Source organism: Anopheles moucheti, chromosome 3 (assembly GCF_943734755.1).
Source record: "Anopheles moucheti chromosome 3, idAnoMoucSN_F20_07, whole genome shotgun sequence".
Taxonomy (NCBI): domain Eukaryota; kingdom Metazoa; phylum Arthropoda; class Insecta; order Diptera; family Culicidae; genus Anopheles; species Anopheles moucheti.
The window spans coordinates 1,858,184-1,871,874 of NC_069141.1; the positions used below are offsets into that span (position 1 = coordinate 1,858,184).

At 46.1% G+C, this 13,691-nt stretch overlaps 2 protein-coding genes across 2 annotated transcripts; both read right to left on the bottom strand.

Moving 5' to 3' along the window:
• Positions 1-871: 871 nt before the first annotated feature.
• Positions 872-5,830, bottom strand: LOC128304982 (multidrug resistance-associated protein 1-like). Its single transcript, XM_053042238.1, has 7 exons — positions 5,495-5,830; positions 4,761-5,422; positions 3,188-4,684; positions 3,053-3,129; positions 1,623-2,991; positions 1,167-1,548; positions 872-1,095 (listed from the first exon to the last, which is right to left on the bottom strand). The coding sequence occupies exons 1-7, from the start codon at positions 5,828-5,830 to the stop codon at positions 901-903; spliced, it is 4,518 nt and encodes a 1,505-aa protein (XP_052898198.1). The 3' UTR covers positions 872-900.
• An 805-nt stretch (positions 5,831-6,635) lies between these two features.
• On the bottom strand, positions 6,636-12,309 carry LOC128304983 (multidrug resistance-associated protein 1-like). Its single transcript, XM_053042241.1, has 6 exons — positions 12,274-12,309; positions 11,376-11,675; positions 9,150-11,293; positions 7,623-9,080; positions 7,167-7,548; positions 6,636-7,095 (listed from the first exon to the last, which is right to left on the bottom strand). Exons 1-6 carry the CDS (start codon positions 12,307-12,309, stop codon positions 6,901-6,903), a joined length of 4,515 nt encoding a protein of 1,504 aa, XP_052898201.1. The 3' UTR covers positions 6,636-6,900.
• Between the last annotated feature and the right edge of the window lie 1,382 nt (positions 12,310-13,691).

Genomic DNA, 13,691 nt, shown 5'->3' on the forward strand with positions numbered 1-13,691 from the left:
AGGTGCAACTATAGTTGGATATTTGTAAACCTGAGGGTACAACAAGATTTACACTTGGTAGGAGGCAATTAGCTAGAGAGTACGCCTAAAACGTGACTCTCGACACCGCGCGGTTGCTTATCACATGACCCACCAGTGAACAAGAAGGGCTCGACATATCTACCGGTTGGGCTTTAACCGTTGAACGACCGCATGTCATATCGCAAGGTGAGCGGTGTTTAAGGAACTATCTATTTTGATGGCGCAATTATGAGTTGCAAATTATGTTGCACGGGACTTGATAAGCACATTAAGAGAAGATCCTTGAAGTTTTTTGAAGAACAATGACACCGGCTATTGATTGTTTCCGTTCATGTTATCCATATTAGGGACTGTTATTTTGACAGTCTTATCGGATAACTTAGTTCTTATTCAACAAATTGGATCATTGAGTTTGAGTTGGAAAAGCAAGCAGCTATATTCAACAGTCATTGTCACGGGAATTTCGGACAACACGAAAGATTAAAAGTCTAATATGTCACACATACTTTCGACTTCAAGAGAAACTAAGAAACTGTCAGTCATGATAAGTGATCAGTCTTTTAAAGATTGTTATGCTACTATAATTATACCATTGATTTAACATTTTTCTTCTGTTATATCATGCGGCTTTTAGCAATTTTGATCGAATACTTACTTACTATACTTTCTATACGTTATTATTCGGATTTCAATTTTGTATCACATTTACACACAGTTAATTAATCAATCATTCATTTTTTTATTTAACATTTCTAATATTAAAAATAATTTTTCTAAGAAGTTGCTATAATACTATATTGTAAATGTTACAAGTAGATCTAACAAGTATGTATGGCCGTATGAGATATACGGCCAGGCAGTTGTTTCGATAAAAGTAGTTCAAGTTACAATTCCAGCATTCTTTGCCATGCCAAAGAATATGGATTCTCTGTTTGCCAGCAGGTTCTGCGGTGAGTCACACTCGGCTACCAAACCCTTATCAAGCACCAGTACTCGGTCCGAGTCGAGAATTGTGTTCAGCCGATGGGCGATGGTTAGAATCGTACAATCAGTGAACTCTGTACGGATTGTTTTCTGTTTGAGTGAGATAAAATAACTTCAATTAGTATTTCCCGAGTAAGCGCATAGTGTGCATTGTGTCCTACCTGAATCAAATCATCCGTCTCGAGATCTACTGCCGCCGTTGCCTCATCCAAAATCAACACCTTCGTCTTTCGCAGTACAGCACGTGCCAAACAAATCAGCTGTCTTTGACCAACCGAAAGGTTCTCTCCATTCTCGGCGATCTCATGCTCCAGTCCGGCCGCTAATCCCTTCACAAACGTCTTCAGATGGGACAGCTCGAGGGCCTTCCATACCTGATCGTCACTGTAACTCTTGAAGGGATCCACGTTGGCTCGCAGTGTACCAGAGAACAGAACCGGATCTTGAGGAATGATGGTCAATCGACCACGCAACTGATGAAGACCCATTTGAGCGATGTCATGTCCGTCGATGATGATTTGTCCACCGGCCGCCTCAACAATTCTGGAATGAAGACATAAAGACGTCTTGTTAACATTCATGCTACCGGATACGGTCTCGTCACATCTTGCACATACCTGAAGAGACCAAGCGTTAAGCTGGACTTTCCTGCTCCGGTACGACCAACAATACCGATCTTTTCTCCTCCTCGAACGTTGAGCGAGATGCCTCGAATGACCAGGTCAAGACCTTCGCGGTAACGGATCTGATAATCCTTGAACTCAACCTTTCCTTGGGCGGGCCACGCCTTGTCCACAGTTCCCTTCTGCCACTCAGCTTCGCGAGGAAGTACGGTGTACTCCTCCAATCGTTCCACTGCTACGATATTTGTCTCAACTTCCGAAGTCATTCGCACGAGGAAACTTAGGAAATGAGATATCTGCAGAGCGTAGCTGATGGAAACTCCAACCGTTGCTTGACCAATGCTATCCCGTGCCAATATGGCGAACAGAGCGGCAAACAAGACTACGAAACTCCCGATCATCTCCAACCGGACGCTAAGCCATCGGTTAGCAACAATACTTGGGTATGAAACAAGTTGATTGTAGTCAACGCGGCGCTCCGATTCTTGTGTAAAACGGTTCTGTTGTCCATAGGCACGGATAGTTGACTGGCCACTGATACTCTCACCGAAGTGTGAATAGATCGGACTTCTGGTGACTGACTCCAATCGCTTGAGTTGGCGCGATGTATCGATGTATAGCCGTTGCACGAAGTAATAGATCACCATCAGCGGTGGTACGATCGCAAGAAAGATCGGAGTAGAAATACCGATCACGATGAATACGCCAAACACATTAAACAGGAACAGCAACCAGGCTCTTATCGTCACCGGAAGCACATTGTCCACCACATCGACGTCTTTCGAGAAGCGATTTATGATTCGTCCCAATGGCGTTGTGTCGAAGAAAGACATCGGCATTCGTAGAGAACTCTCAAGCAGCTTATCGTGAGACTCTTTAGCTGCTTTCAGACACCCTAGTGAGATGAGCAGTGCGGCCAGAAACAGCGCAATCGATTGCGCTCCGCCCAGAGCACCGTAGACACCGAGATACATATCCCGTACGGATGTATCGGTAGCAGCTTCCGGATCTTCGGACCAATCGGTGAGCCATATGTTCGAAAAAATGCCGCTCCCTTGATTGATCGCAGTAAACAGAACGGATCCAAAGCCAAACTGAAAGCCGATCGATTTGATATACTTTTTGTACACCAACCAGGTAACAGCACCGGTGGCTGATTCTTCTACACCAATTAAATTCGCCTTGTTTGGAACGGTATTGGGTTCCTTGCTTTGTACACTTTGCTTCGACACTTGTCGACTTATTGATTTTTTATTTAAACTGCCATTGCTACCATTTGATCGGTTAGAACGAATGGATAGGGCACGTTGAATAACATTGGTAGCAGCATCATCCTGAAGCGTTTCCTGTATTAACGATATTTCTACAAGAACAAACGAGTCGTACAGAGAGTCGTCAAGTATTACGAACCTTCTATGACTTACCTTCGTCGTCATCATCCAGCTCCTGAATGTGTTGGCTTAAGAATTCCGAAAAAGCACCTTTCTGGTCTATGAGTTGTCTGTAAGGACAGTGCTGTTTAGATAATGCTTATAAATGGTCTAGAGGGTGTAACTTACTGATAAGTCCCACTTTCGGATATTTCTCCATCCTTCAAAACGAGAATGTTCTCCACAAACGGAAGGAAGGATATGCCGTGTGTGACTAACAAACGTGACTTGCCCACCAGCATTCCCGAAGGTCCAATCACCTTCTCGAAGATGTGCTTTCCTACGTGAGCGTCCACAGCACTCAGCGGATCGTCAAACAGGTATACTTCACAGTCGGCATACACAGCACGAGCCAGTGCAACGCGTTGCTTTTGTCCACCGGAAAGATTGATACCCTTCTCACCGATCTCCGTAGTATCTCCACCGGGGAGCATCTCCAGATCGGGCCTTAGGGCACAACAGTCGATTACGTTATCGTACTTCTTCTGGTCGAATGGCTTACCGAAGAGTATGTTGTCACGCAGAGTGGCATTCTGAATCCATGCTTGCTGTGGAACGTATGCGATCGAACCGTCCGTATTCACCAGGCCACTTATTTTCTCCATCTCTCCAAGCAGTGCCGATATCAGAGAACTCTTGCCAGTACCGACGGTACCAACGATCGCTGACAGTTGTCCCTTGCGCAATGAGAGATTGATGTTCTTCAGTGTGGGCGTCTCATCTCCCCAGGAAAACGTTCCGTCCTTGATGGTGAGTGCTTCATCGCTCTTGTTGTTTGTTACATTGCTAGGGTCCAACTCAGCACTATTAAGGAATTTGTCGATACGCTTCACCGATACCCAAGCTTGCATGGAGAATGTGACCACCATGGGAAACATACCGAGAGGAAACCGCATAATGTTGAAAAGGGCAAGCGACACGAAAGCAGTCTGCGGATCGAGCACATTGTTTTCATCCGTTAGCACGTACACGGCGAATGATACCAGGGTGACCAAGAATGGCGCAATAGTGAAGGTGAAAAATATTCCAGCCCCGTAGTACGCCATACGCTTCAGAATGCCTACTTCTTCGTCGCGAACTGTCAAAATAGAATCCTGGAAGCTAGGTTCCCACGCGTACAACTTCAGCACCTTGATACCACCAAGAATTTCGTTCATCTTCTTCACCCGCTCATCCTTCAGCTTCATCTGGGAAACTTGATGGGTTTTGAGCTTCGCTGCTACCACGCCCGATACAGGAGTCATCAGTATCATTACACCCAGCCCAGCAAACACGGCCGGTCCAAGAATGTCATACAGCAAAAACACACACAATCCAATTATCAACAGGGCTGACCATAAGATATGCAAGTAGGAGGTCAATTCGAAAAACTTCTGCGCATCCACAGCCATCAGATTAACGATCTCGCCAACGGTGGTATCTTTTTTGGCCGCGCTCGAAATTCGCAACGCTTTCCTATAGATGGCACTTATCAACCCGGTGCGGATACGGAATCCGCTCAGAAAGGTGTAGTAAAGGTACTGCCCGTTGAACAGCCCCAGTAGCAAAGATGCGCCAAATAATCCGAAAGTCAACAAAAACCCTTTCCAGAGCGGTCCATCGAATGCGATAACTGCCATCAGCTCTCTATAAAAATCGAACGACGATCGATAAGATAACGCGCAGACAGTTGAAACGGATGAACGGGTTGTTCTTTACTTACCGCATGAGATAAGGCGAAGCGAACTGGAGCCCCGAGATTGCCAGCTGCAACATTCCTGCGAACCAAAACGGACCACCGTATGCGCGAACCATCGCGTACAGAACGGATCCGTTCGAAGGCGAGTGTGGTTTGTATTCGATGTCGGGTTTGCCAGCCTTCCGGTTACTAGCCACCTGCTGTTTGCGCCCTTTCTCGACGCTTATCTTCCAGTACTTGTCGAACGGTGGCACTAACTCGCGAGATGTATCTTGTGGGTTGATGTCGTACATGTCGTCCACTGTGAGCGGTTTCCGGAAGCCTTTCCAAGCGAACGCATCAAAATGTAGGAATAGTAGTTTACTGAAAAAACTTGAACGTAGTTCAGGGTTTGGTTTGGAGTCCTTGGGGTAGTAGCTGAAAGAAGGTGCCTTATCAGGGAACAGCTCGAGTACGAGCATCAAACAGATGAAGGAGTACTGGACGATGTAACTGACGTACTGATACTCCCAAAAGTCAACCGTGTCACCGGATCCGATCGCGTTCGGTCGCTTGTCGTTCTCCATGACCTCCGTACGGAGCTGAATGATGCCGAAGAACATTCTCAGGAACCAAAACATGAACATCGTACCCGACGTTCGAACTCCGTACTTACGCATGAAGAACAGCAACACAATCAAATCAATCTAAGGGAATCGAACAAACACACATAATTATTGCATCACTCGTACACCACTATGACTCATTGTCGCACTCACATAAGCCAAGGCATTGAACACGGCTGTCAGGATCTGCACATCGTATAAACCCTGCTCATCCTGATAATTCACCACCATGCCTAGATCGATCCAGGACATACACATGAGCAGAAATATCACTAGCATCTTGGAGAGATTGTACCAGTTCCATGGTATGTCTCGATATCGACTCTCGGTAATTTTCAAGATGTCGTAGATGGAGAACACAAACAGAAATAAACACGGTACCCATTGCAGGATGACGCGCTGGAAACAGAATGTCAGGTTGGGATTGTCTATGTCCCACACGAACTCCTCGTCCCAAAACGGACCACCACAAAAGTCCTCGAAGGTCATCACAGACCTATTTGCACGACTCAATTACCACTGGACGACTAAAAGATTGTTGATCACTCGCAGCCCCATTTTATACTCCGGGCGGTCATGCTAGACCGCCACAACACTTCATGCTAGAGTGGAACAATAAGGGGCTGATTGTGATTGTGAGTTTACATTTTTGCTTCCCTTTTTTTAGCATTCGTTTGCATGACGCCGGCGTGCGTCCGATAAGACCCAAGATCTGCCCCATTTCGGAACGACCACAATCGGTTTGGGCGAGTTTGTTACGGATGACAAGCCACCATTGAACTTGCCTTACCCCTTTTGCATCGTTGGCGTGTGCCAGGGTTGAATATATTTACACGAGATTGTGCATTTGTTGTGATAAGATTATCGAATATATATTTTGCGGCACGGGATCGCGAGTCTGAGTACGGATGGTAGGAACCAAGGGAAGGCTCTTTCAGTGGGGGTAAACTTTCCAAGATGGAGTACGGTAAATTGTTGTTCGTATTACCTCACTCAATCTGATGGAACCTACTCAATCATTTCGCTACGAGGCTTTACTTGCGCTATAATGAACAGATGTTTCTTATGCTGCCGTGAGTCTGTCGTACTTCTTAAAGGTAAACTTCATCGCTCTGATCGTGTACAGATTTTGTTCACACGGGCCATTAAATGCTATCTTATCAGTGACACGCGGTGCACCAACAAAAGCAGCAACACGTGTTATCTTGAGGTCGCCTCGATATTTGTCAAGCTGTGTAAAACTTTCGACGTCATCCACTCGTTAACTAATGGAAGCTTGCCACAATGTTGGGAAATAAATCATTTTTATTTAATCAATATCATTATAAATTTGTATGAAATAAATATTGCCTTCTCCAATATACTGGCAGTGGCCGTTGGCAACTGTTTTCATTGCCATTCTTCTATCAGTTTCGATACGTTTGGACTGAAATGACCGCTTCGCTATTACGACTTACGATGCTGTATCGACCTTCTCCAACCCGATTTATGCATTTTTTTCATGGCAAGTCGTTATCCATTCGAGATTCACCAGGCATCGATGCACTATGGCAGTGACCCTAGCTTACAATACCGGCATTCTTCGCCATGCCAAAGAATATGGATTCTCTGTTTGCCAGCAGGTTCTGCGGTGAGTCACACTCGGCTACCAAACCCTTATCAAGCACCAGCACTCGGTCCGAGTCGAGAATTGTGTTCAGCCGATGGGCGATGGTTAGAATCGTACAATCAGTGAACTCTGTACGGATTGTTTTCTGTTTGAGTGAGATAAAATAACTTCAATTAGTATTTCCCGAGTAAGCGCATAGTGTGCATTGTGTCCTACCTGAATCAAATCATCCGTCTCGAGATCTACTGCCGCCGTTGCCTCATCCAAAATCAACACCTTCGTCTTTCGCAGTACAGCACGTGCCAAACAAATCAGCTGTCTTTGACCAACCGAAAGGTTCTCTCCATTCTCGGCGATCTCATGCTCCAGTCCGGCCGCTAATCCCTTCACAAACGTCTTCAGATGGGACAGCTCGAGGGCCTTCCATACCTGATCGTCACTGTAACTCTTGAAGGGATCCACGTTGGCTCGCAGTGTACCAGAGAACAGAACCGGATCTTGAGGAATGATGGTCAATCGACCACGCAACTGATGGAGGCCCATTTGAGCGATGTCATGTCCGTCGATGATGATTTGTCCACCGGCCGCCTCAACAATTCTGGAATGAAGACATAAAGACGTCTTGTTAACATTCATGCTACCGGATACGGTCTCGTCACATCTTGCACATACCTGAAGAGACCAAGCGTTAAGCTGGACTTTCCTGCTCCGGTACGACCAACAATACCGATCTTTTCTCCTCCTCGAACGTTGAGCGAGATGCCTCGAATGACCAGGTCAAGACCTTCGCGGTAACGGATCTGGTAATCCTTGAACTCAACCTTTCCTTCGGCGGGCCACGCCTTGTCCACAGTTCCCTTCTGCCACTCAGCTTCGCGCGGAAGTACGGTGTACTCCTCCAAACGTTCGATGGCAACGATGTTTGTCTCCACTTCGGCAGTCATTCGCACGAGGAAACTAAGCGTTGCCGATATCTGCAGAGCGTAGCTGATTGAAAGCCCAACCGTTGCCTGGCCGATGCTGTCTCGGGCAACCATGGCGAACAGAGCAGCAAAGAAAACGACCAGGGCACCAACTAATTCAAGTCGCACGGCGAGCCATCGGTTGGCGATAATACTCGGGTAGGAGGTAAGCTGATTGTAGTCTACTCGCTGTTCGGACTCGTTCATGAAACGATCCTGCTGTCCATAAGCACGGATTGTGCTCTGGCCTGTAATACTTTCGCCGAAGTGTGAATAGATCGGGCTACGTGTGACCGACTCGAGACGCTTCAACTGTCGTGAGGTCGCGATGTAGAACTTTTGAATCAGGTAGTATATCACGAGGAATGCGGGTACGACGGCCAAGAAAACGGGTGTGGATATACCGATCACCACGAAAACACCGACAACGTTGAAGAACATGAGCAACCAGGCACGAATAGACTGGGGCAGTATGTTGTCCACCACGTCCACATCCTTCGAGAAACGGTTCATGATACGTCCGAGCGGTGTCGTGTCAAAGAAGGACATTGGCATTCGCATGGAGCTTTCGAGCAAGTTATGGTGAAGTTCGCGAGCTGCTCGCACACAGCCCAAGGCGAGCGTAATGGAAGCGATCAGCAGAGCAATTGATTGAGCACCACCGAGACCACCGTACACACCGAGATACATGTCTCGTACCGAGTTATCTGTTGCCGCCTCTGGATCCTCTGACCAGTCAGTAAGCCAAATGTTAGCGTATATGGATGCACCTTGATTAATCACGCTGAAGAAGATCGACCAAAACCCAAGCCACAGACCGATGCCTTTGAAGTATTTCACGTACACCATGTAGCCGACGGCACCCGTCGCCGATTCTTCCTTCTCGATCAAGGTAGCTGCGGATAACTGCTGAGGAGTTTGTTCTACTGCCCGTGGTTTGTTGCTGTTCCGTGATTCTGCCCGACTGACACGTTTCTTGCGGATACTTCCATTGCTGCTACCCGATCGTTGAGATCGTGTAGACATTGCACGTTGTACGATCTTCTTTGCCTCACCATCTTTAAGAGCTTCCTGGATCAGTTTCAACTCATCTTCATCCTCGTCGTCCATTTCTTGAATGTGTTGCGTGAGGAACTCGGCAAATGCACCCTTTTGGTCGAGAAGTTGTCTGGAGGAAAAAAAAATCATAGAAGTTGAATACTAAACTGAAATATCCCTTCAAATCTTCCACACTTACTGATATGAACCGCTCTCCGAGATCTCTCCATCCTTCATGACGAATATTTCTTCTACGAACGGAAGGAACGATATGCCGTGTGTGACTAAAAGACGTGATTTGCCTACCAGCATTCCCGATGGTCCAACAACCTTCTCGAAGATGTGCTTTCCTACGTGAGCGTCCACAGCACTCAGCGGATCGTCAAACAGATACACCTCAGAGTCAGCGTATACCGCACGAGCCAGTGCAACGCGTTGCTTTTGTCCACCGGAAAGATTGATACCCTTCTCACCGATCTCCGTCGTATCTCCACCGGGAAGCATCTCCAGATCGGGCCTCAGGGCACAACAGTCGATCACTTTATCGTACTTCGCCTGGTCGAATGGTTTCCCGAAGAGAATGTTGTCACGCAGAGTGGCGTTCTGAATCCATGCTTGCTGTGGGACATAGGCAATGGAACCATCCGTGTTGACCGATCCCTTCATTTTCTCCATCTCTCCAAGCAGTGCCGATATCAGAGAACTCTTGCCAGTACCTACACCTCCAACGACAGCCGACAATTTTCCTCTACGTAGTGCCAGATTGATGTTTTTCAACGTCGGTGCATCATCTCCCCAGGAAAAGGTACCATCTTTCAGCTCCAACGCATTTTCACTCTTGTTGTGAGTAACGTTGTTCGGATCGAGTTCTTCGCTGTTCATGAATTTGTCGATACGCTTGATCGATACCCAGGCCTGCATAGCGAACGTGATCATCATTGGGAACATTGCCAATGGGAATCGTAGAATGTTGAACAGGGCCAACGCCACAAACGCTGTCTGAGGATCGAGAACGTTTTCCTCGTCAGCCATGACGAAGACTGCGAAGGAAGCGAGCGTCACCAGGAAGGGTGCCATCGTCCACACGAAGTACGTTCCCGCTCCGTAGTATGCGGCATGCTTCAACACATCAAGCTCTTGGTTACGCACTGTTACAACGGTGTCCTGGAAACTTGGCTCCCATGCGTACAGCTTTAACACTTTGATGCCACCAAGAATTTCGTTCATCTTCTTCACACGCTCATCCTTGATTTCCATCTGTTCTACTTGCAGATCACGCATCCGGGTAGCAATGAAGCCGGTGATCGGGATCATAATCACCATCACACCCAGCCCGGCAAACACGGCCGGTCCCAGCAGCTCGTACAGCAGATAGATACAAAGCGCAATAATCAGTGGAGCTGACCACAGGACGTGCAGGTAGGACGTTAATTCAAAGAAACGTTGGGCATCAACTGCCATTAGGTTTACAATTTCTCCCACGGTGGTATCTTTCTTGGCGAAGCTAGAAATTCGTAACGCCTTACGATAAATGGCGCTTACCAAACCGGTTCGAATGCGGAACCCAACGAGGAATGTCCGGTGGAAGTACTGGCCGTTAAATAAAGCAATCAGCAACGACGTCAAGAACAGTCCGAGGGTAATAATCATTCCCTTCCAGAATGGACCATCCAATGCAATTACAGCCATCATCTCCTGCATGAGGTATGGTGATGCGAATTGAAGTCCCGAGATTGCAAACTGCAGCATTCCGGCGAACCAGAACGGTCCACCGTAAGCTTTAACCATCGCCGGTAGTACCGAGCCATTCGTGGCAGCGTTCGGTTTATACACAAGGCCCGTTTTGCCAGCCTTCTTATCAGCTGCGATCTGCTTGCGGCGGCCCTTCTCCACACTCTCGAACCAGTACTTATCGAACGGAGGCACCAACGCTCTGGACGTATCCTCCGGATTTAAGTCGTACATGTCGTCGTCAGTGAGCGGTTTGCGGAATCCGCGCCACGCGTACGAATCGAAATACAGATAGAACAGCCTCGAGAAAAAGCTGGTGCTCAGCTCTGGATTAGGATTCTTTAGCTTGGCCCATTCACTGTACCGCGGTGCCTTGTCGGGGAATAGCTCCAGCAGTAGCACACAGCAGTTGAACGTGTACTGTATAGTGTAGCTGATGAATTGAAACTCGGCAAAGTCTTCCGTACCGGAGCCACGCACGTCGTGCAGCATTGCTTCCGTGCGCATTTGAATAATACCGAAGAATGCCTTCAAGAACCAGAAGATAAACATCGTACCGGTACTACGTATACCGTACTTGCGGTAGAAGAAATACAGTGCCATTGCCATTATCTGTGGAAGACAGAAAAGAACGTAAAAGGTGATGGACATTGAGAAATGATGGCTTTCGCTCGCATTGGTTGTTTTAGCTTACGTAGGCGAGGGCATTGAAAATTGCCACCAATATCTGTACATCAAACACTTCCGGCTCGTCAATGTTTTGTACGACGACGCCAAGATCAACCCATGACATCACCATCAGTGCGAAGGTGAAGGCCATCTTCGTTATGTTGTACCAGTTCCACGGTATATCTCGATACCGGCTGGTGACAATTCGAAACACCTCGTAAACCGAAAAGACGAACAGGAAAAAGCACGGTGTCCATTGTAGTATGATGCGCTGAAAGCAGAATGTCAGATCGGGATCCTCCTCACGCCACGTAAGATCATCGTCCTATATTGAATGAAAGATCATGATGTCAATGCGTATTACTACATTTTTTAATGCTCCCCTAAGTTACTCTTATCTCGTAGTAATCAATGCTCATTGTTTGAGGTTCATGGGCAACATTTTTAAAACTTTCGTAAGGTTACCAAAAATAAAGTAACCCTTTCATGGCGAACTATGATGATGCATGAAGGAAAACAAAAGGGTGTGAAAGATATTTCCAGACGTCAACTTCGGTCGGATTTTTTGAAACTCATCATTCACTAATCCTCTTTGGTACAGACACGAATTATCGATAACAGCGTAAAACATGTTGACAATAAAGATAAATGGCATGTGGCATGATTCACTGTGCGAGTCGTGCGATATTTGTAGATCCCCGCTTATGGTAAAACCTTATCACTACCAAATTCAGCATATCACAAGCAAAGGGCTTGAGTGATCCAACAGTTGCATTGATGTATTTCAGTTCCAAGAATGTGTAACAATATTGCTAAATGTCACCAAATCAATAAATTACACTACCAACATGTTCACCTGAGATTACGACTAAAGTAATCGTTATACTAATCCGATAACATTACTAAGAAATTGCTACACTTACCCAAAAGGGACTACCACAAAACTCTTCAAATGTCATTGGACTATCACTGACGCACTTTGCACAATCATTCACAACACCTATTCAATGAACTCGGTACACTATTTGCCAGCTTCAAGTGTCCGCTTATAGTACCCAAATAAGAATGCGCACAATAGTTCACAATACTTCCCTTCACGTTATCGACACTCGCGACCGCTTCTAGTTAGTTCCGAATTTAGATCCTTACCGTTGCAAGATTTCTATTCAACTGATTCAACCTGATCGCGGAACGGGGGTTAAAATATAATTGACACCGGTCGTGTATCGAGACGATAAGGTATCGACCACTAGTTGTGGGACCGATGTGTGCGGATTTGGCGTTGCTGCATGTGTGTTTGGAATCCGCACTCGTGTCTGGTGGTTGGACTGATTTTGTGGATGGAACTAAACACTTTGTAGCTCATTTCATGATCATAGAACATGAGGCGTGAAGTTACGCCACTGTGTTCTTAAAACAATATTATAGTTATTTTCTTACTTCATTACTAATTCTGACATTTTGGTGGATCGCCCCTGCACCAACACAGTGGTAGACGCAAAAAAATGCTGAGCATTGGATGAGTTGATCCATCTGATAAGCAGGTATGCGATTTACGACAAATGCCTACCGATAAGATCGGTGATATGTGGGCCCATATAATCACTAGCAAAGGTTTTTTATATTTCGGGAAATAGGGCGCAAGTCATGCACCAATCATCATCACCTTACTGGGGTCTCGAGTAGTGTTGTACGATAACACACAAACGACAACGCATCGGCAAGCATGTCCAAATACAGCACATTGCTGTGTGTACTAGCGTCCAGACATCTTTTGCTGGTAAAATTCTTGCTGGGCCCTCGAAACGGTTTCTGTTTCTATTTGTGCATAGTTCAATTGACCGACCGGGGTCACCGTTAGGTGCTGATTGAGAACCTCAATTGAGACACCATAGGGTACGGAATCACTATCCGAGATTTGTAGTTTGATGGAAGTATGTTAGGCGTTGCTTGTGTGAAATTCCGGTAGTTATGAATGATTTGGAACACACTACCACACAACTTTCTATTACTACTGAGTTTAAAATGAACTCCCGACGTTTTGTCTGAAAACCCACCAGAGTAGCTCAAATCAAATGAATTTGTGTTATGTGTTATTGGCTTCATTGAATTCCGGACATTTTTTAATGGAAAACATTGGTATTAATTCTAATTTGTAGAAGGAGCATAAATCCACTTGTAAATATTAAAGTATATTTTTCCAATTACTTCGAATACTACCGAAGGCGCCGTATGACCAGTTTGATAAGATCTAGGTAGCTACAGGTGATGAATTATATTCTTACCTTACCAAGCATTTTACTTTAAGGAATGATTATAAAGAAACATTACATCCAGAGCT

What these genes read in the sequence shown, in the direction of transcription:
- LOC128304983 (XM_053042241.1), bottom strand. Translation starts at nt 12,309, where the DNA reads ATGACATTTGAAGAGTTTTGTGGTAGTCCCTTTTGG. An exon ending in TTTTCAATGCCCTCGCCTAC is followed by an intron (nt 11,294 to 11,375) that starts GTAAGCTAAAAC and finishes TGTCTTCCACAG; the next exon opens with ATAATGGCAATGGCACTGTA. An exon ending in AGACGGATGATTTGATTCAG is followed by an intron (nt 7,096 to 7,166) that starts GTAGGACACAAT and finishes TCACTCAAACAG; the next exon opens with AAAACAATCCGTACAGAGTT.
- LOC128304982 (XM_053042238.1), bottom strand. Translation starts at nt 5,830, where the DNA reads ATGACCTTCGAGGACTTTTGTGGTGGTCCGTTTTGGGACGAGGAGTTC. An exon ending in GCTTCGCCTTATCTCATGCG is followed by an intron (nt 4,685 to 4,760) that starts GTAAGTAAAGAA and finishes CGATTTTTATAG; the next exon opens with AGAGCTGATGGCAGTTATCG. An exon ending in GCTGGATGATGACGACGAAG is followed by an intron (nt 2,992 to 3,052) that starts GTAAGTCATAGA and finishes TTGTTCTTGTAG; the next exon opens with AAATATCGTTAATACAGGAA.